The sequence below is a fragment of the Abrus precatorius genome, unplaced genomic scaffold, assembly GCF_003935025.1.
Source record: "Abrus precatorius isolate BTA unplaced genomic scaffold, Abrus_2018 Scaffold6, whole genome shotgun sequence".
NCBI classification, from domain to species: Eukaryota; Viridiplantae; Streptophyta; class Magnoliopsida; order Fabales; family Fabaceae; genus Abrus; species Abrus precatorius.
This window is the reverse complement of record NW_020874406.1, coordinates 17,966,679-17,987,384: the sequence shown is the minus strand read 5'-3', so window position 1 is coordinate 17,987,384 and position 20,706 is coordinate 17,966,679. Positions and strand designations below refer to the sequence as shown.

General features: G+C 31.0%; 2 protein-coding genes across 2 annotated transcripts; both read right to left on the bottom strand.

The window, feature by feature from the left end:
* Positions 1-649: 649 nt before the first annotated feature.
* On the bottom strand, positions 650-1,806 carry LOC113869131 (chaperone protein dnaJ 11, chloroplastic). Its single transcript, XM_027505292.1, has one exon. The coding sequence runs from the start codon at positions 1,738-1,740 to the stop codon at positions 1,267-1,269; it is 474 nt and encodes a 157-aa protein (XP_027361093.1). The 5' UTR covers positions 1,741-1,806; the 3' UTR covers positions 650-1,266.
* Positions 1,807-12,886: 11,080 nt separating this feature from the next.
* LOC113868647 (calcium-dependent protein kinase 28-like) lies at positions 12,887-18,215 on the bottom strand. Its single transcript, XM_027504428.1, has 12 exons — positions 17,577-18,215; positions 16,825-16,955; positions 16,578-16,619; positions 16,286-16,397; positions 16,117-16,195; positions 15,827-15,996; positions 15,590-15,716; positions 14,470-14,585; positions 14,272-14,379; positions 14,087-14,149; positions 13,725-13,898; positions 12,887-13,486 (listed from the first exon to the last, which is right to left on the bottom strand). Exons 1-12 carry the CDS (start codon positions 17,943-17,945, stop codon positions 13,334-13,336), a joined length of 1,644 nt encoding a protein of 547 aa, XP_027360229.1. The 5' UTR covers positions 17,946-18,215; the 3' UTR covers positions 12,887-13,333.
* Between the last annotated feature and the right edge of the window lie 2,491 nt (positions 18,216-20,706).

Genomic DNA, 20,706 nt, shown 5'->3' with positions numbered 1-20,706 from the left:
TGTTCTCGAATATCATCAAAACACGTAGCATACTTTTCTTGGGCTGTCCCACGCATGCGCGTTAGAACTTTAAATTTGGAATAATAAAAAAGGAAAAATAAAAACAATAGATTCTCAGGAATACAAAAAAATAGTTATATTATTTAAATTATTATAAATTAATATTATATTATTTTTTATATATATGTACGTGTAAAAAAATCAACTACTCGATTTATTTCTTTAGTTTTTTATTTATCTACAATTTTATTTATTACTTACTTGATATAATATTAAGAATTAAAAGAGTATAATAAAAATTTCATTACTTTAACTTTAAAAATTGAGTTGCAACATCCAAAGATAATAAAAAATATTATGCTTTAATTTTTATATTTTTAATATAATAATTTTTAAAATAATAATATTAATATTAAAAATTTAAATTTAAATCTTTTAAAAATTAACGTTAACAGAATAATAAAGAATAAATATAATCAACGATTGATTAATCAAGCGACGGTGGAATCGCACAAACGGCACGGCACCCTCATCTTCTAGAAACCTTGAGCTTCTAGAATTTCGTTATGGGGACCGACACATGAACATGGCAAACGGAGTTGACTTTTGATTTTTATAGAATCAAAGATTCCAAATTTCTAGAATGCAATTAATATATCTTAATTTTTTTGCTTAAAAAAAGGCAATTAACTTTGTTTACACTTCAGGTTAACTCTTACCTAAACCAATCACCATCACAAATCTCAATCACCACAAACAAAACAATAGAGACTTTGTCGATTCAATTACGCCCTTCCCTTTCTTGAGATGATTGACAATTACCTATTAGTGAACCTTACATGTATTTTAAATTAAATGGAAAAAAGTAAAAAATTGAAAGAAGAAAATGAACATATTGTGCATTTGCCCATAACAGATGTCAATTTTGATTCAATCATGTATGTTACAAGGAAAGGAGAAAGGTTTCTGCAAGTGGCAAGTGGCAAGTGGCAAGTATCAATTACCAAGTACAAGCAAGTTGTGTTCTTTTTTACTGTATATTGTGTACTGGAAAACTCATCAGATTTCGAAGTTGTAATTCGCAGTGAATTACCCGTAAACTGCTTCTACATCTACGAGTATATGTACATATACGGAGTATAATACAAACTCTAATGACTAACTAATTAGTGATTAATAGATTAAATCCAAGGCAAGGCGCTTCAATAACCGCGTCTTCTGTCTTGTACACTCTAATTAAGCTGTTCACTCGACCGAGTTGACTCACTACCAGCACTGATCCGTTTCCCAGTTCCGACTGGTGTAACCGGAAAACATAGAAGCCGACAACGGCTGTCGTCGCCGGAATAGGCTCTGATCGTATGTGGCGCGCTTGTCGGGATCCGAGAGGGTGGAGTACGCGGCGTGAATCTTCATGAACTCGTCCGCCGACGAGTTTTTACGGTCAATCGCTGCCACGTCCGGGTGGCAAACTCTGGCCAATCGCCGGTACGCCGCCTTGATTTCCTGGTTGGAGGCGCCGGCGGGGATGCCTAGAACCTCGTAGAGCGATGAGCAAGAAGAGCTCAGATACGAAGGCCTCGGTTGCTCCGTCCAAGAAGAGCGAGCTTCGGCGGTGGCTGTAGCGGTGGCAAAGGCGACTATTGGTCGGGATCTGACGCGACGTGGCTGTGAGGCCAAGGCGCTGCCGGTAAGATTTGGGGAGGGAAGAGAAGCCGGAAAGGAGACGGAGGAAAGCATGTTGCGAGACGATGTCGTTAAGAGAAGTTACGATTTGGGAATAGGGAATAGGGAATAGAATGCGAGAAACGAAATTGGGGTTAGGGTTCTTATATAAAAGTAAAGAGTGGTGAGTGTGGAGCCCACCACACTTTACATAACTGTGGTTTTGAGGTGTTTGGTTTTTTCTTTTTATTAAGAACACGCAAAGTACTTATCCAATGGGCGTTTGCTGTACATGTGCTGACTCAGAATGTATCTGGCTTTGGCTTATCCCTTTTCCTATTCTGCTTCAGTTGTCACCACCGCTTGTGTTCTCAGTTAAACCTCCTTTTCATATTTATTCACTTCTATTGGTTTTTCAACCCTATTTTTCCTTCCCACAAGTTAATAGATGCAAAATTAATTATATAAGAATAAAAATATTTTAAGTGATTTAACTATTAATATTTTATTTTTATTAAAAAAATACTTATATTAATAATGATGAAAACAATGTTCAACAGTGAATAAATGAAATCTCCAGTGATTTAAATTTTATTTAAATTCTAATGAATTAAAATATTTTTTTTAATTTGTGTCTAATAATTTATACTAATTAATTTATATATAATATTTTTTATTAGAAATACATAATTTTACTATATTTAATGTATTAATAACATTAAATATTATAATTTTAGTAAAAATATTATTTATTAATTTTTTATCACATGTTATTGAATCCACGTTAAAAATTTGATAAACATAATAGTTTTATTTTTATTGTTTTCGTTATTTAACATAAAATTTATAAATATAGACTTCAAGATAATTTATGTATAATAAATTTTTATAAAAATAATATGATATGTATTGATAAATTTTATCTTTAATATGATTCAAATAAATTTATTATCTTTGAATTAATATTAATATTTTTAAAATAAGTTTTAAGCATAAAAGTTAATTCATAAATTATGTTAATTCATTTGAATTCATCAACAAAAAGTTAGTACAGTTGATAAGGTTGAATTCATATTCCATAGAAACGCAAATTTAAATTTCACCATTAATACGAGAACTTTATTGGTAAATAATTTACAATTGTCTATATAAATGCTATTTGCCTTCAAACATGCTTTGATAAAATATCTGTCTTGATTTTTTATTCAAATATTTTAAGTACATTTTACTCTAATTAAAGGTTCATATGACTTGGTAACAAAAAACAAATTTATATCTGTGTGTGTCATCAATTTCATATAATTTAGCATTTAATTGGAATTGAAATTGTGATTCGTTCCGATTTTTGCGATGAAGCTATGATTGATCAAATATATTAATATAACAATAATTGGACAGCTAGGCCCCGCCAGCTATCTTTGTTACACAATTGGGTTGAGCATCGTCTTCATGGATACGTCTTTGTCTTCCTTCTCGAGATAATAAAAAATATCTTACAATCCCACCAATGCTACAAGTTGATGCGCATGATCCCAATCTACAGATACCATTAAATGAATAGTATGATGTATGAGCTGCTTGGGTGCTGCTTATAGATGAAAGTATAACTTCAATGCCAAACTTACAAAACACTTGATCTCTTATATCTATATTTTGCCCATCTAGTGTGATCAATTTCGAAAGAGTGATAAAAGTTTTTAAATTAAAATTTATAATTTCTTAAGTTATATATCTTCCAACATACCTTAAAAAAGCATTTTTTAAAATAAAGGTTCATCATTATTTTTATCTTGTCGGATAGCACAAACGCACCAAATCTATATCCAACTCCAAGTAAATAGGGCCAGCAGTGAGTGGCAACACTTTTCTTCGTCGTCCTTATCTAGAGAATATGTGTATATATCCACTTTCGACAAAACAAAATGGTAGATAAGTGACACCACTTCTAAGTGGCTCTATAATTTAGTAATTTACTATGTTGTGGTGATGCAACCGATAGATTAATCACATGTTTGCTTGGAATTAATGGACAATAATGTAATTCTCACAATAGCCACCGTACATAATTCTTTTCTAGGCTCAAATTCAATAGGAAATCTCCGATAATTTAAGTTTAAATTGAAAGTGTGGAAGAAGAGATTCTTATCTTATTTAAAAAGTTAATATACCTGAACCAATGATGCTGGTGCAGGTTGACTTGTTTGTCTGAAAACATAATATAGCGAATAGAATATCTGCATTATAATAAGAAGACTATAACTAAATATATTTAATTAATCATAAAATGGAGTTAAATTTCAGTGGGAATTTTTTTAATGGACAGTTTATAAGTATCTCTTTAAATATTCTTTGAGCCTTAAAATTAACATGTTATGCTCACAGTGAACTTCTAAACCCAACCCACCTAAGCTTTATATGTTTTACCTTAATACCAACTTTCATTTTGAATTTAAATATCCAATCTCCCTTACATTTGTCGAAGTCGAATTGCATGAAGCTCACATAAGGCATATAATCAACACCTGGAGAAAGAGGGATGTGCACGATCTTGGAACGGACCCCAGCAAAGCTTTCCAAATTAAACTTAGCAGAATTAAGGATGGATTTGACAACTTTTAAGCCAAATAATAATGACAAGGGGATGAAGAAGCGGGTCAAAAACTAATCATGTAATTACATCAGTTAAATCATGCAGCAAATTTAGCAAAGGGGAGCATTTTGTTAATTGATTATATCCAAATAAAGTGTGTTACATGTATGATGCACTAAAACTAAAACCTGGTTTGAGGTGGTAGTGATCAGCTGCTAGTAAATTAAGAAGCTATAAGTGCTAATGAGATTTCTCCCATGTGCCATTCTTTTGCAAAATTTACACTATCATGTTATTTTAAACGAAGCTTTACCAAAAAGGAAATATTATGTGACTATTCCTCTAAATTAAAAAAAAAAGTTAAGAAATTAATTCTCCTCTAACTCAAAACTATTTTTTGAAGATGTTTAAAATGATAAAAGAAAGAAAAATTATATCTAAGATGTAACACCCTGAATTTTGTAATATTAATTATTGATATATATGTACATATATACGTGTAAATGTGAATGAATATTGAAATTGCACTTGAGTGCGTGATGACTGATTGAATGATGATATGTATGAATATATATATATATATATATATATATATATATATATATATATGAATATGCGTGTACGTGTGTATGTGGCTGGATTTGGAAATTAGGCTGAATGCCTGGTGCAGGTGCTCTCGCTGTAGCGAGAGGGCTCTAGGAGGAAGGCGTGAAACTGTCGCCTTGTCACTGTAGCGAAAGTAAGTTACAGTTTATGATACATTTCTAGGTACAGTCTCGTTGTTGTGAGATTCTGCAGAAACCATGGTGTAATTTCGTTTGAGATTTTTGTTGTAGCGACAGGGGGAGTCGCTGCAACAAGCATTTCGCTGTAGCGAGAGTGTCGTGACCAGAGAGAATTTAAAGGGGGTTAGGGTTCGAGAAATGTTATTTATCACCTTCACTTCAAAAAATTTTCGATTCTCTTGACCCAAAACCCTATCCCATCGATTAAATTACTTCCAAAGTCGTTTGGGAGCTTGATTGAAGGTTGAAATCGTGTTGGAAACGCTTGAAGGTGAGTTTTAATGGTTAGAGTTTTTGTTTTTCATCCTCTTTCTTTATTTCTCGATTTCCTTGGATTTTCATAGAGTTCTTCTATGTATTTAGGCTGAAATCCGTGTGAAGAGCACTTCCGTGGTTGAATTTGAGTGTGGGTCTTCAATCTAAGTAAGGGAAAACTCTACCCTATCTTCTTGGAAATATAAATACAAACGATATAGAAAGAATAAGACTATTTATATTGATTATTAATAACCAATATAAACAATGTATTTTCTATATTGGTTGTTCATAATAATTAATGTAAAAAATATTTTTCTTGGTTATGTTTATCTTTGTCAACATTAATGTTTCTCTTCTTTGACAATTTTAACTTTCACAACAATATTATCAATATATTTTCTCAAAATTTAAAACACCATTTAAATTAAATTAAAATTCATAAACGTGAGTGTATATCGTATTCGTCGTGTTTATTATGTTGTTCATACATATTCATAACTAACAAAAGTTTTAGAAACTTAAAAAAAGTCTTTGTTCGTCTTTAATTTATGATATTTTATTGGTGTGTATCTAAAAAATTTTAATTTGAATTAATTTTAAATCAATTCCTAAAAATAACTAATGTAGTAAGTACTTTCTACATCAATTGTTTATTGAATCGATGTAAAATTTTACATCAATTCTTTTGTTTTTATTACATAGATTTTGTACTTTATATTAGAGACCAAATTTTTATAAAAAATGATGAAAATTTTAATAAAACTTGAATGAAAAGAAAAAAAATAATATTTTTTATCAAGAAAACACAAATAAATTATAGTAAAAACAAGAGGTAGTTTATAATTATTATTTTATATTTATTTTTAACATTTTAATAAAAAAATTCATTTGCTGTAATTTTAAAAATTATTTTTATCTTTGACTTTTTTATACTCGCTTAACAAATAATGTTATCAAATAATTTTAATTTAAAATTTTATATTAGCAACTTTTGCTTGAAAATCATTTTTTGAAAGTGAAAAAAAAAAGCGTTTTAAACAGTAAATACTCTTATAATTATTAATTAGAAAGCCAGTAGTAAAAGAATTGACATGGAGAGTTAAATCCTATCTAGAAGACCCGTATGAGATATTATAAATTGAACAGGGGAACGTCGGTTGAAATCAACGGCTGAAATGAAAAAATGATATATACTATATTTCTCTGGAATGTGACACATAAGTAAAATAAGGGGTTGTCTTGCCAGCTCAAATCAACGTCAGCATATAAAGTAACATTGTTACTGTTTTATCCAATTATGCATTTGAAATTGTTAATATTTTGTCCAAGTCACCGTCCACACGTCTTTGTCAAACGTTGTTTTCCAAATTCCATCACTGAATGTCTGAATGGTTCTTATCTTCTAGACATCGTTACTCCCATCCAAGCATCACTAGTGTATGCGTCTTTGAACAGCCTTTCTAATTTACGCAAGAGCACATTCCCACACGTCGCTCTTTCGGTTACCAATAAAATATTGGAAAAAGATATACACATTTTTCGGTACAGAAAAAGATATGGCCATTTAATAATTTAGTTTCAATATTTTCAAAGTGATAATGCATTTGTCAGAAGAATTTCATCTTATGAAACTATTGAAAATTGTGCAAACACTAAACAAAAGACATTCACATGCTTCCTATAACGTACTTAAAACTTAACTTTGTTACACTCAATTTTCCAATCCCCAGATTGGAATCCAAATATTCATTTATTTGTTTACTTGCAGGATCTTACAGGTACCTTTTTACATTCTACTCGCAAAAGGTGAGAAAATTTATAGAGTAATTTTCTATGATAAGTAAATAAAGGATTTTAACCATGGTCGTGTTTTTCAGCCGAAAAAAAAGAAGAAGGAAACTTCTCAATCAGCATATTTATTTTGAATGTAAGGATAATAACGATGAATCTATTGTTATAAATTTCCCTCTAAGGTGTAAGGTGAGGCTACGGTCAAGATGCATCGGGACGCTGTTTGATAGGTATTTCTCTAGCATAAGATGAATCCGTTTTGGGCTCCGGGTTCATACTATTTTTTTGGTTTGTTATGTTAATTTGTTTACATGGAACTAAAAAAAAAAATTTACAATAAAAAATGTTAATTGCAAACAAATAAATCTAAAAGTAATCTGAGACTCAATTTTAAGTCTTTTAAGTTTTTTAAAGTATATTATTAACATAATTTGACGTCGTAAAGCAAAATTAGATAAGAATAATAGAATAATGATAAAATGGAAATATTAAAACAATGAAACAGTATTAAGCAAAATGTAGCTTACAAATATAGATTAAACAACAAATTAGAAATTAAAAATAGAAAGATAAATTACAGAAATGTAAATTGTAGAAAGATAAAATACGACCCCTAATAATAACAAGTAACAATCATCGTGTGTCTCTAATAGCTGGTGTCTGTCTCAGTACAGAATTTCAATGTGCATAGAGTTTTAGGTATAGTGTCTCAGTGTAAAAAATCATCCTCAATGATGTAAAGCTTTTGTAGCATTTATAGACAAATGAACCACCCTCAATCTCCTCTTTTCGCGGGCACTTCTCAACAACTATCTTCTATACGTGCTTGCCTTCAATCACTGTTGCCTATTATCCACAGTTACTTATGATCGTGCTGTCAGTTAGGACTTTTTCCATAACTACTATCGTCCATGATCTTTCTTCGTGTTTTGAACCTTTCATTGATAGTAACTGTGGATAACTGCTTTGAGACTTGTAACTCTTTCCATATCACTTTTTGAGCTCTATCATGTTTCTTGTGAACTTAGAATATTTTTTCTTAAGTTCCTATTTTTCGAGTAATTTCTGAGAAAAATCTGTGAATTCATTTAGTCTTGTGGACTTAGAATAATTTTTCTCCCATTTTTTATTTTTCGACTAATTTTGGGAGAAATCTGAAAACTCTTTTAGTCCTGTGGACTTAGAATAATATCTCCTCAGTTTCTATTTTTTGGCCAATTCTGAGAGAAATCTGAGAGCTTATTTAGTCTTGTGGACTTAGAATATTTTTCCTATGATTTTCTATTTTTTGAACAATTTTGAGAAAAATCTAGGAGCTCATTCAGTTTTGTAAACTTAAAATAATTTATCTCTCAGTTTCTACTTTTTGACCAATTTTGAGAGAAATCTGAGAGTTCTTTTAGTACTGTGGACTTAGAATAATTTATTTCTTAATTTCTACTTTTTTACCAATTCTGTGAAAAATCTAAGAACTCCTTCAGTTTTGTGGACTTAAAATAATTTTCTCATCAATTCCTTTTTTTGAGTAATTATGAGGGAAGTTTGGGATCTCATTCAGTTTTGTGGACTTAGAATATTTTTCCTGTCAATTCCTGTTTTTTGACCAATTTTGTGTATCAGGGACTTAAAAATCCTCAGAAATCCCTTGAAAAAGCTTTCAGTCTTGTGGACTTATAATAATTTTTTTGTCAATCATATTTTTTGACTAAAAATAGGCCTCTTCATGTTCTGTCAAAAACTGCTCAAAATATGACATTCTTGAAGAGGCTCTAAGATTCTCCAAATCTCTACCCACTTTGATAAAGAATGAGTTTTCTTATAACCCTTCAAAACTACTCAAAATATGGTTTTTTCTTTGATGAAGGATGAGGCTCTTTTCATGATTCCTCAAAAACTACTCAAAAATATTATTATTTTTAGCATGAAAAAGCTCTTCTCTAGACCCTTCAAAATTTCTCGAAAAGTAGATCCTTTAACCGAATTTTAAAACTTAGATAATTTTACATGTCCATAGTTTGTTAAAATGTGAAAGCCTAGGATTTTTTAAATTTTAGTCGAAGGTTATGTCCACACTATTGAACTTCGAAGTGTATTTCTTCTTAAAAGAACATAATCTATTTCCTACTATAAAAGTCTAGTAAAAGATTTTATAACTTAGAAATTTATTTTTTTCCCTCAAATATATATGATTTTCAATTGATCTTGTTTTGGTTACATGAGCCATGTTAAGCAGGTTCACGTAATTTGATATACTAAGTTGTAAGTTGGATTTGTGGTTTTAGAAATTAGGATTTCCCTTAATCTTTGTTTCAGATTTTGGCTTGCGATTTCAGAAGTTGAAAACTTGACTCATTCCTTAAATAGGGTAATAAATGAGTGCAGCCATATACCCTAGTAGGTGCAGCCAGTTAATTTAGATTTTTTTTTTTTGAGGAAGTGAAAGTAATAATTATAACTTAAAATGTATTGTTTATATGAAAAACAATTTATATGATATGGAATCATGGTAGATTTGATTACTTAGCATTTGACATGTGTCAAATATTGATTGGTCGCGATCACTGTTATTCTGAATCATATAAAAAAATTTCATTATCTAGGTATGTGCATTATTTTGCTGCAAGAAATAGATAATTCTTGTCTCTTCATTTGTGATAATATATAGATTAACAATTGTAATTTATCTTATTATATATTAATATTTTAATATTTAAGAATAATATTTACTTTGATATTATTTCTGTTTAATAATAAAAAGCATATAAAGTATTGAACAATATTAACCAATGTCTTTAAGGGACTATTGATTAAGAAATTTAAAATAAAAGTTTAAGGGACTATTATTAATTCATCCTCTTGTGATTTTTAATGTTTTTTTTATTAAAAAAAAGCATTCTTTAGCTAATATCTTATATTATTAATTTACAAGATCTTAACATATTTACGAATTAAGGGCACAGGTAAATAAATAATAAATAATGATGTCTTTAACTTTTTAATTGAGAGATAAACAAACAAAATTTTCTTCTTAACGTAGACAGATAAAAAAAATAGAGGAAGGATTCCATGGATCTTGAACGTGTTGGATTTACAGAAATATGAAATTTGAATAAAATTCAAATGTATGAAGACAAAGATAACTTGCTTTTACTTCACAGAGAAGTCGATATCATATGCTACTAAAGACCAACTATATAGATTGAAGTTGAACATATTTACATATCTTTCCAACACAGCTAATTGGTTATTAAATATGCAAGTGCTGTAGTGCCTATAGCAATCAACAACATGCATGTACTATCACATTAATATGCGCAATATGAAAGGTCAGACTCAGATGACGAATACAGAGAGATCATCAATATACATATACTAATAATGGTTGGATGAAAAGGACGTTGATAATGAAACAATGAGTGCACAAATTTCCTTTTTGTCCTTTCTTAAGATTGTGTGGCACTAATTAAGCATAGATTTCAGGTTTTTGAGTGGTACACCTTAATTACTTGGTATGTAAAACTGTTATTGATTACTGATTTGTTTAGTTTATTTCTGATTGTGATCTTTTGATGCTGCTATTGCTACTCACATATCTAGACGTAAGATGAACAATCCTTTTTGGGCTCCAATCGTATTCTATCCAATGTGTTGGAAGCATTCGATGCTTTCTTATTTAAAAAGGATCTCATTCTTCACGAGGATGGTCTTTGTTTATATCCCTCTTGTCTGAGAGCTTGAGAATTTGGTTAAGATAGTACTTCCTAATTTTGGTTATTTACTCATAAAAGTAGCTTGAAAAATGAAATATAATTTAATTTTTGTTTTTAATTATTTACACCAGCAGTCACCTGAAAAAAAGTGATTCTTCTATATGATTTGCTCAAGATCTCTGATGCAGATATCAAGGTCATTTGGCAGTGAGAGAGCAAATGTGTATTGGGTATGTTTCTCTCCTTACTCTAGCTTTTACCTTGTTAAAATCCAAGGCTTCTTTATAGCCTTTAAGGTTCACTTGCTGGTGCAATTGCAAAGACAAAGTTCTTCTACTTTTTCCTTTATCAGTTGAGGTTTGCCATGTGTCAGTTCCTAACATTTCTCAACCAACTCTATTTTTAGTTGTGACATGTCTCCACAACCTAACATTATCAATACAAGAAGTGGCTACAGTGCTTCGATTTAAGATGTCTGGATCATCAGCGAAGAAGGTAGGTTATAAAAAATCTCAAAAGTCAAACTTGTTTTAATGCTTAAACTAACAAACTTCCAATTCAGGCTTGTTTGAGTATAATTTGACAATAGGTATTTTCTAAGGCAAATTAATATAAAGTTTCATTCCCTTACGTGATGACAACTTAGATGGGTTATTGCACTTGGATCTTGCTAGCTTTCTTTTCTCTACTGAAAGATGGTGGTGCTCGGTCCAAATTATGTATTGGAGGCTTAGACTACGCACAGGTATCATAACCCCTTTATGTCGGGTGCTAACTACATGTAAAAACCTATCTTTGAACCATTCGAACGCAAAGCAAACATAAATTCTTAAGCTTTATTTTTTCATTTGAAACCATGCCAATTAATTGTAATTTTATATTATTTATGTCCATCATATGCGTCATGCGTGCTGTAGTTAGTGCTTTCCTTAAAATAATAGGTCAATGTCACTCACAATCCATAATGGGCACTAAACACACTTCTCTGTTTCATCCCATTATTTTACTATAAACCTTTAACGTTTTTTTTGTTTTTTTTTTTAAATTCACTTAATCTTCCAGTGAAACAGAAAGACTATTCGTGAGTGCAATAGTTTCTTCAATTGCCTATTGATTTCTTTTGTTAGACCTGGGATATGGAGTGTGCATTGTCTTTCCAATTGTAATACTCAAACACAGTATAAAAAGCTTAGAAGGAATTGAGGCTGTGAATATTGTTTTATTAAATGGAAATAAAAAGCATCACCTTAGTATGTAATACCATAGTTTACTGAAAATGTCAAACGCTCACATCATTGTTCAATAATTTTGTGTTAAAAACGGGAGTAACACAATATGTTGTGTCGGTATGAGCTGTCTTATTTACTTTGCGACTCGAATACATTGCCACTTAAAGCCATCACCATCAGTAGGTGAATATGTCAAATGTTGCTTCGGAAGAATTTAGCCTTTTAAGTAAATAATTTAATTAGATATTTGTTCAATAAATTCTTATTACATGACAATTCATAACATATATTTAATTATGAAATTTATCAAAATAAACTAAAAAACTATAAATAATAACATTATTAAATATCTTTTAAATGTTTCTTTGATTTAAAATTAATAGGATTGGTAATTTGTAATAATGATAATAATCAGAACCGACAGCGATCATCCTGAAATTGGATATTATAAAAATAAAATAAAATAAAATGGAGTGCAAGTAAAAGAATGTCCAACATAAATAAGTTTCTTCCCTTTTGCAAACATCCAACCAAAACATTAGTAGAGTAGCTAGAATCCGGAATCTCAGTCCCTAAAACGTGATTTTGACCGTGAAAGGAGGCAGCAGATTAAAGTTGTCGAACACAAAACCAACAAATATCATGTCACCATTAAATTGAAAGTATCTAGTAAAAAATTCGAGGTTCGAATGGATAATTAACTAAAAGTAGTCTAAGTTGGTAGCTGAATTTGACATTTAATGTCTAAGAAAGATGTGTAAAATTTATGTCCAATAACCATTTCCCAAGTAGTTTTAGTAAAATCATCTGCCCACAAATTCTTTTGCAGAAGGAAAATCAAATGAGATTTAAATAAGTAACAAAATGGAAATCTAAATATATTCATTTGATGATTATTTGTAGGAATTTCTTGTGGGGTGGGGGGTAGAAAACTTTTATTTATAGTTACAGTATTACACATTACAAGTATGGCACAAGCAAGCCCAGAAAAAAACCCTGACACTTAAAATGATGTACACCACTGAAACTCTGATACCTGAAGCCAATCCACGCAGGGTCTACATACAATATTAAACACCTCTTCACATAGTCATTTAGACTAAGCTTTAACACAATCATGTGCGGTATGCCATAGCCAATATTAACTGTAGTTTCAGAGTTTCATATATGATGGTCAGAGTGTGCAAAATTTTTGCAGAATAAATAGATATCTCAAGGGCTCAGCACAATCTGCACAGGAGATCATCTTAAAGGGAATTCATCACTCTCATCTCCTGAATTATCTCAGCCTCTGAACACATTAATCTAACTCTTCCGATGAATACTTGGGCTCGATACAGTTCGCGAAATGCTTGCAGTTCTTAGAAGTCTCCGAAATTCTGGTAAGCTGATTTTTCCGTCTTTGTCAATATCGGCTTCCTCAAGCAATGGATCAATGGACCCTCTCAGACCCGTATGCTAAAAAGCCAACAATCAGTGATATTAGTAGCAGCAAATGTGTATCCCATTAAAAAAAAAAAAACATCATTTTACAAATATGTATTAGAACTCAAGTGGATTAGAGTTTCTAGTGCACTTAAAGTTTGTTAAAGGATGTAGAAATTAGTTATGTTGCAGGAGAACTGTTACTGATTTCTAAGGAAATAATTTATCATTAAAAAAATTCTGGGAGCTTGAGAAAAGACATGACACCAACCATTCTAAGTTCATCGGGAGTAATATAGCCATCCTTATCCAAGTCAAATTTCTCAAAAGCTGCCTGTGACCGTTGCTGCCACTTCTCAGAATCATGTTCTTCCAATTGATGTACATGTAATGTAGCTGCCACAAACTCGGTGAAATCCACTAGCCCATCTGTGTTGCTGTCTATCTGCCAGCAAACAAGACAGTGATTTAATAGTAGTATTACAAAAGCAAAGAATGTGCAGATGTCAAAGAGAGAGAATAATGTCTCTAAAACCCAAAGATCCTTCATATCTTTCAAATTTTAAACATGGAAAAACAACTGATAAGTTGCCAAAAAAACTGCGGTGTATGCTAAGGATCATAGATACTGACCGCTTGCAATATCTCCAGTACACGTGATTCTTTCAACTTCCAAGGGAGATCTTTAGCAAGAGCCTGCACAAAATCTTCCCTTTAGACCAAAGGAGGAAAACTATATTCAAGGGGTTAATTACTCACTAAATGATAAGTCATTTGTTCAGATTTAATAGTCAGAAATCAGTTGATTAACGGGTTACCTGTCTCATCTCTTCAAGACTAATAGAACCATTTTTGTCCACATCTATTGCATCAAACTGATCTTTTAGATTAGACAACTCTTCTTCATTAAGTGTGCTAGCCAATGCCTGCAGAATAATGAAGTAATAAAAAAATTGGCGTCAAACAAGTTGCACGCACTATAACATGTAAAGGCTTGGATTAATTTGTCTTCTCACCCTCAGTGCAAATTGTTTCAACCGACTATACTTCACAAACTGCCGCATGTTGTTCAGGACAGATATATCAATAGGAATCTCCAATGCCTCTCCTCCTTCTCTAACCCATGGATGTGCTGGAAATATCAGAATTCATCAACACAACTCAACATTAGGGTCTAGCTTTGTTTAAAAATTTTTGAAAAGTAAAGTAAAAAAGATATACAGTTAGAATTCAGTTGTGTTTTTTTCTCCCAGTTCATTGTTAAATTGAGAAAACACTGTATGAAACACCATTTAGCATGACCGCCAAGCTTGAATTGGAACAAAAATTCTAAAAAAAACTGATGCATTAATTTGTAAGGATATTTATGATCCTCACTAATTTTGAAACTGACTATTTAATGGCACCCTTTTTTTACCTCTTAAATAACCAGTTTATTGATTGTAAATTTACTTTTTCATTGTTGCTATTATGTAACAGTAAGAGGGCAAAGGCTTGAAGCAACAATAAGGTTAAAGCTTAGTCACCTAGAGTACACAGGTTTAAACCATAGAAACAGCCACTCCGATTGTGAGATAAGACTGCGTACATTTACTATTTTATACCCCACCTGTTGGAGCCTTGTGCACTAGGTCGCTCCACTGTTGCATACTTGCAGCAAACTCTTTTTTCCTTTTCAAGATAATTTGTTGGTGGTCTTTTCGGTTTATGTGTAATCAATTATACAATATATTTTTCGTTTGGTCCATTATACTATTTTTTCAAAACTTTCCTCCTTTCCTATCTTCTTTATTTTAATAATTCAGCATACTAACTACATATAATTTAAGTGAACATTCATTGAATAATTGCAATCAATTGTCCTCAAAAAACAAAATGGTCTCAGGCAGGATAAAAAACATTTTAGGGGATGGATGCATGAAAGTCTAAAATGAGAGCAATTTTGCAATATCCATAGCTTCAATATTTCCTATAATTAAAACTCAAAATATTTTCATTTTTAGAAGGTAAAAAAAATTCAGCACTTAAATTCAGTGTTGAAAATGAATAGCTTTTAAATGCTATAAATTCTAAATGAGGCAGTGACCAAAATGTAATTGTTTCAAGGATAATAAATTAAATCAGTTGGATACATACATAGAGCCTGAGCAGCAGTATATCTTGCCCGAGGATCTTTTACCAACAATTTCTTCACAAAATCTTTTGCTGCATTGCTTATAGTTGGCCATGGTTTCCGCCGGAAATCAGGTTTATTCCGTAAGACCTGCATACAATATGATAATATATTAAATGTAATCTTACACAAACAAGAATAGATACCAAATCCCACATAAAGACATAAACCATAGGAAACTCATGTCATAATAAGTATACCTCCTTGAAGATACCATCCTCAGTCTTATCCCAAAACGGGCGTCTCCCACAAAGCAATATGTATGTAATCACACCAATACTCCATACGTCTGATTCAGGGCCTGACTTCCGTTTTAACACTTCCGGTGCAACATAGTAAGCACTGCCAACAATATCTTGAAACCTCTTTCCTATTTTGTTTTCAAAGAGAAGGAACTAGAACTCTCAAATAAAGATTGCAAGAACATGTTGAATGCAAAGGGGGATAACAAGGAAACATATCCATGATTAACAGAAATTCTTTTCCTCACCAGGTTTTATGAAATCAGATAAACCAAAATCAGTAGCCTTTAAAGGTGAATCTTCTCTGGTTGATTTGAAAAGAAAATTCTGCATGCAAAGAGGAGAAAAGAGAAAAGCATTTAATGTCTTGTAACACAACTCCATATTGCTTAGATATGCCTGTGAACTTGAGCACACCTCTGGTTTCATGTCCCGATGCACCAACCCATGTAAATGACACTGAGCCGCAACTTTGAGCATCTGCCTCACAACCACGGCTGCATCTTTTTCAGTATAACGACTATCCTTCCTGATATAAGCCAAGGTAGACAGAGTAAGCTATGGTACAAAAAGAAAGAACATTGCTAAACACAAAATCATTTGGACTCATTATTGATCCTGGTTCTGAAATTTGAGCAGTAATAGACGTTCTGAAGAGCCACATAGCTAGGTAAAGACATAATCACACTCAAGATCAATCGGAACTTACTTGGCTAATATCCGATCTAACAGCTCTCCACCCTCGCATAACCTAAAAACACAAATTGTCAAGAAGTTCACTTTAACAATAACATAGATGTGTATATAAAGGAACAGTAGAGAGTAAACAAACGACAAATGATTTGATAAATCATTTTCCAAAAAATATATCCAGACTATATTTTAGTTAATCGATGATAAAAATCATATGAGCACAGTGAAACAAAAAAAAAAAATTAAGAACAAAAGTAACTTACTCCATAACTATGTAAACATATGAATCATCCTCAAAAGCATTATAGAACTGAACTACATTTTCATGGCCCGTAAGTTCTTTCAATATCTTGACCTCTCGCTTCACATCCTCAACGGCTATCGGGAGAACCATCTGCACCAAATTCAAGGATTGAGTAAAACTTCGGTAATCACGAATCTCGTATTTCGCATTTATTCAAAACCAATTGCAGGAATCGACAACACTAGCCGGATTCATTATTTCTCGGTCACTCTTTTATTTGAATTAACACCACTCTTGATAGCATTAATTAGCACAATCACGACCATCCCCAACGTAATGGTTGGAGAAAGTGGAATGAAAATGGAATTGCAAATAACTTCAATCGCACTCTCGATTAGGATTAGGAAAAACCCCAACAAAAGGCTTAATATACAAGTTGCGAAACAAGCCATAACTAATCAAGCTTGTTATAACAGGTAAAAACCGGTCATCCAAAAGACTTAAACCTCCAATAGAAAATTGAGCTCGTCGAGTTCAACATCGAACAAAATAATAATTGATGTCGTGAATCAGCAGACATTACAAAAATCCCTTTACAATCAACTAAGTAAAATGAATAAATAAATAATCATTAGCAATATCCAGCACCAAAATTAATAGTACCAGACCCATTAACCAAAGAACCACAATTGGAGAAAAAAACGAGGAAAAGAGCAAAAATTCGATTCCATTACAGGATAACGATCACGAAATCTAAACTGGATATGATACCTTGCTCTTCTCGAGTCTCTTAACGGCAACACGATCCCCATTTACTTTATCAACTCCAACATAGGTATAACCGAATTGGCCATGCCCCAACAATTTCCCAAGCGAGAATTTCTTATCAAAATCCTTCTCGTAACCGAAATCTGTTCGCTTTCCACAGGGAACATGCCCCCCTTGGCGGCGCGCGTTGGTTTTCTCTCTGGGTCGTTGATTCTTCTCCTCTGGCACTCGTCGGCGTTGACCCTGCGAGGCTTGGTTCTTATTCACCGTCACGGCTTGAGGCTTGGAACATTTACGGTAGCGATTGGAGGTGTTGTTGGCGTTGTTGCTGTTAGAACCGCTGACTTTGGTGGCGGAGAAACAGAGACCCATCGTCAGAAAATGTTGAAAAGATCAAAAGAAGGAGAAAGTGTTATCATTCATTGACAGAGAGAGAGAGAGAGAGAGAGAGAGAGAGAAATAGGAAGAAGAAGGAAAGGAGAGAGCAGGGACGAGGAAGAAGAGAAGAAGGTGATGGTGTTGTTGGTGGTCAAAAGAGACTTTTGAATGCGATGAGAAGAGAGAGAAACAGAGACAGAAACAATGGCGTTGGCTTTGCCCAAAACCAAAAACCAAACCAATTCCAATAATTCCCCGTTGGACGCTCGTATTGTAATTTTCTGTTTTTTAATTCTTCCTTCTTCAACTTAGCTGTCACTTCCCATGTTAGTTTGCATTTTTCACGTTTTGATCAAAATTTAATTAATCTGTTTTTCTTTTTGCTGTGGTGTGGTGTGTTCCTTTCCATTCTTAAATTATTTACTTGCCTCATTTAAAGGATATTACAGCTTGTCAAATGGAAAACCAATCCCTTGAGATTTTTTCTTTTCATTTTTTGAAAATTAATATTTAAAAGGGATAAATGTATTTAATGAACACTCCACAATCTTAAAAAAAATTGAATTTATGGAGACTCACATGAGATTATTGAATACATTAAAGATTGTTTATTGACTATTAAAATCTGAGTTCAATAATGTTTACTGGTATGAATAATAATTTCTTAAAGCAACCGTTTGCTAAAATTAATAAGTTTTCTTTTTAAATGCGAGAAGATAATAAGAAAAATGTTAATAATACACTGTGAGTAAAGTTTATTAAATTAAAATGAGATTTATATATTTTTTACAAATTTCAGTAAATTTTAATTAATAAAAAATAGTATTATTAAAATTATGTATTAAAAATTATGTTACTAATATTTTTCATAATAATAATCAAATTCGAGTTCAAAAAATTTCAACATTAACCATTATTTCATATTATAATAAATTTTATATATTAAAATTCGATTATCTCTATGATTCTCTGATTCTTCATATTTTAATTTAAAATGAGAATCCAATCAATAGAATTATACAAAATTTAAATTATATATGAATATAAATAATTTGTCACAAAAGAGTTGAACAATTTTTTGAAACCTTAATCATTCAATAATTAATATTTAAATTGATCTCTAATATGGTTAAAAATTTGTAATCAAGCAAATTCAAATTATCTTTTATTACAGTAAAAAATGAACAGTTAATTTAAGTAAAATTTAGTAAATTTGTTAAAGCAAATCTTTAATTTTTTAAATATTTATTCTTGGATAGAGAAGTTAGCAGGAAAGGTAACATAGATGACATTATTTGATGGATTAATAACTTGAAGCTTAGAAGGTGCACCTGGTTTGCTTGGAATATGCCCAACAATTTGGTTATGACTCAAATGAACGTTTTCAAGCAAAGCTAGCTTGCTTATAGAAACTGGAATGACTTTAGAAATGAGACTGTGATCAAAGGTAAAAAATTGAAGTTGGACAAGATTTTTCTTTCTCATTCTATCCCACTAGAGAGATTTTTGTGATGAGGATTAAGAATGGTTAGAAAAGGGACATTGTGATATAACTAAGACTATGGATTCAGAAAATGAGTTAAAGCTCAAGTTGATCCTAAATATCCAAGTGGAGTTAGCCAAACTGGGAGGGATTTTACCGGTGAGGGAATTATGCTAACTTCAAAAGACTAAAGCATTGGACAATTGCCAATGAAAGGAGGAATACAACCTAAAAGCTTGCGTATTGAAGACGATCTCCTCTTAAGGTTAAGAATGAAGCCAAATAACTAAGAGAAGATGGAACCTAAAAAATAAAGATTCGTCTTAGTAAATTAAATTTACTTTACTAAATTTTACTTAAATTTAGTGTCTACTTTTATTTTTGTTTAAGTGAATTTAAATTAGATGGTCTAATTTAAATATGTAATTAAACATATCATTATGTTTATTTATAATTTTTATGATATTAATGTTAATATATTGTCTTAAATTCATCTTAAATGCGAAGTAATTATTACAAAAGTTAATAATTTGTAATCTCATGATAATTCTCAACTAAAAATGCTAAACTATTATAAAGAGAATGTAAAAAAGTGATTTTAACTTTTAAGTTACTAATTAAAAAAAATATTTTATATTCACTTTTATTGGCCTACCTATAACGCATTTCTATTGTGATTTTTAATATTTTTTTTCTTGATTTCTAACTAGGATTATTGTTATCGTGTTTAATTACATGTATATAAATATTAAACTTTAAAATATAAAATAAATAAAATATATTAATATTCTTTAGAAATTAATGAAGTTTTTCTAGCTATTTTTTGCATTTTTAATAATATAATTAAAATACATCAACACAATAATTTTTTTTCCACAGAAGAAATTATTATATAATTAAAAATTATTAACTCTGTAACAATTACTTCATATTTAAATTTTTTGTGATTATTAATAATTTTTTATTGATTTCTAATAAGGACTATTGTTATCCTATTTAATTATTATACATTTTAAGTCTTATAACATTAATTAGACAAATTATATTCATATTCTTTGGAGTTTAGTGAAATTTTACTTGTTATCTTATAAGTTTCTTTAAATTTTTTTCTCAATTTATATTAAAAAACTGTGGAGATCTCTGTTGTTAAGAAAAATATATAATATTGTCTTGTTGCATACGTTAAAAAAAGGATATTTATATTGCAAAATTTGATTTTATAAATTTGATTTTTTTTATATAATTGAAAAGGACTTAACGTATAAAGAAAGA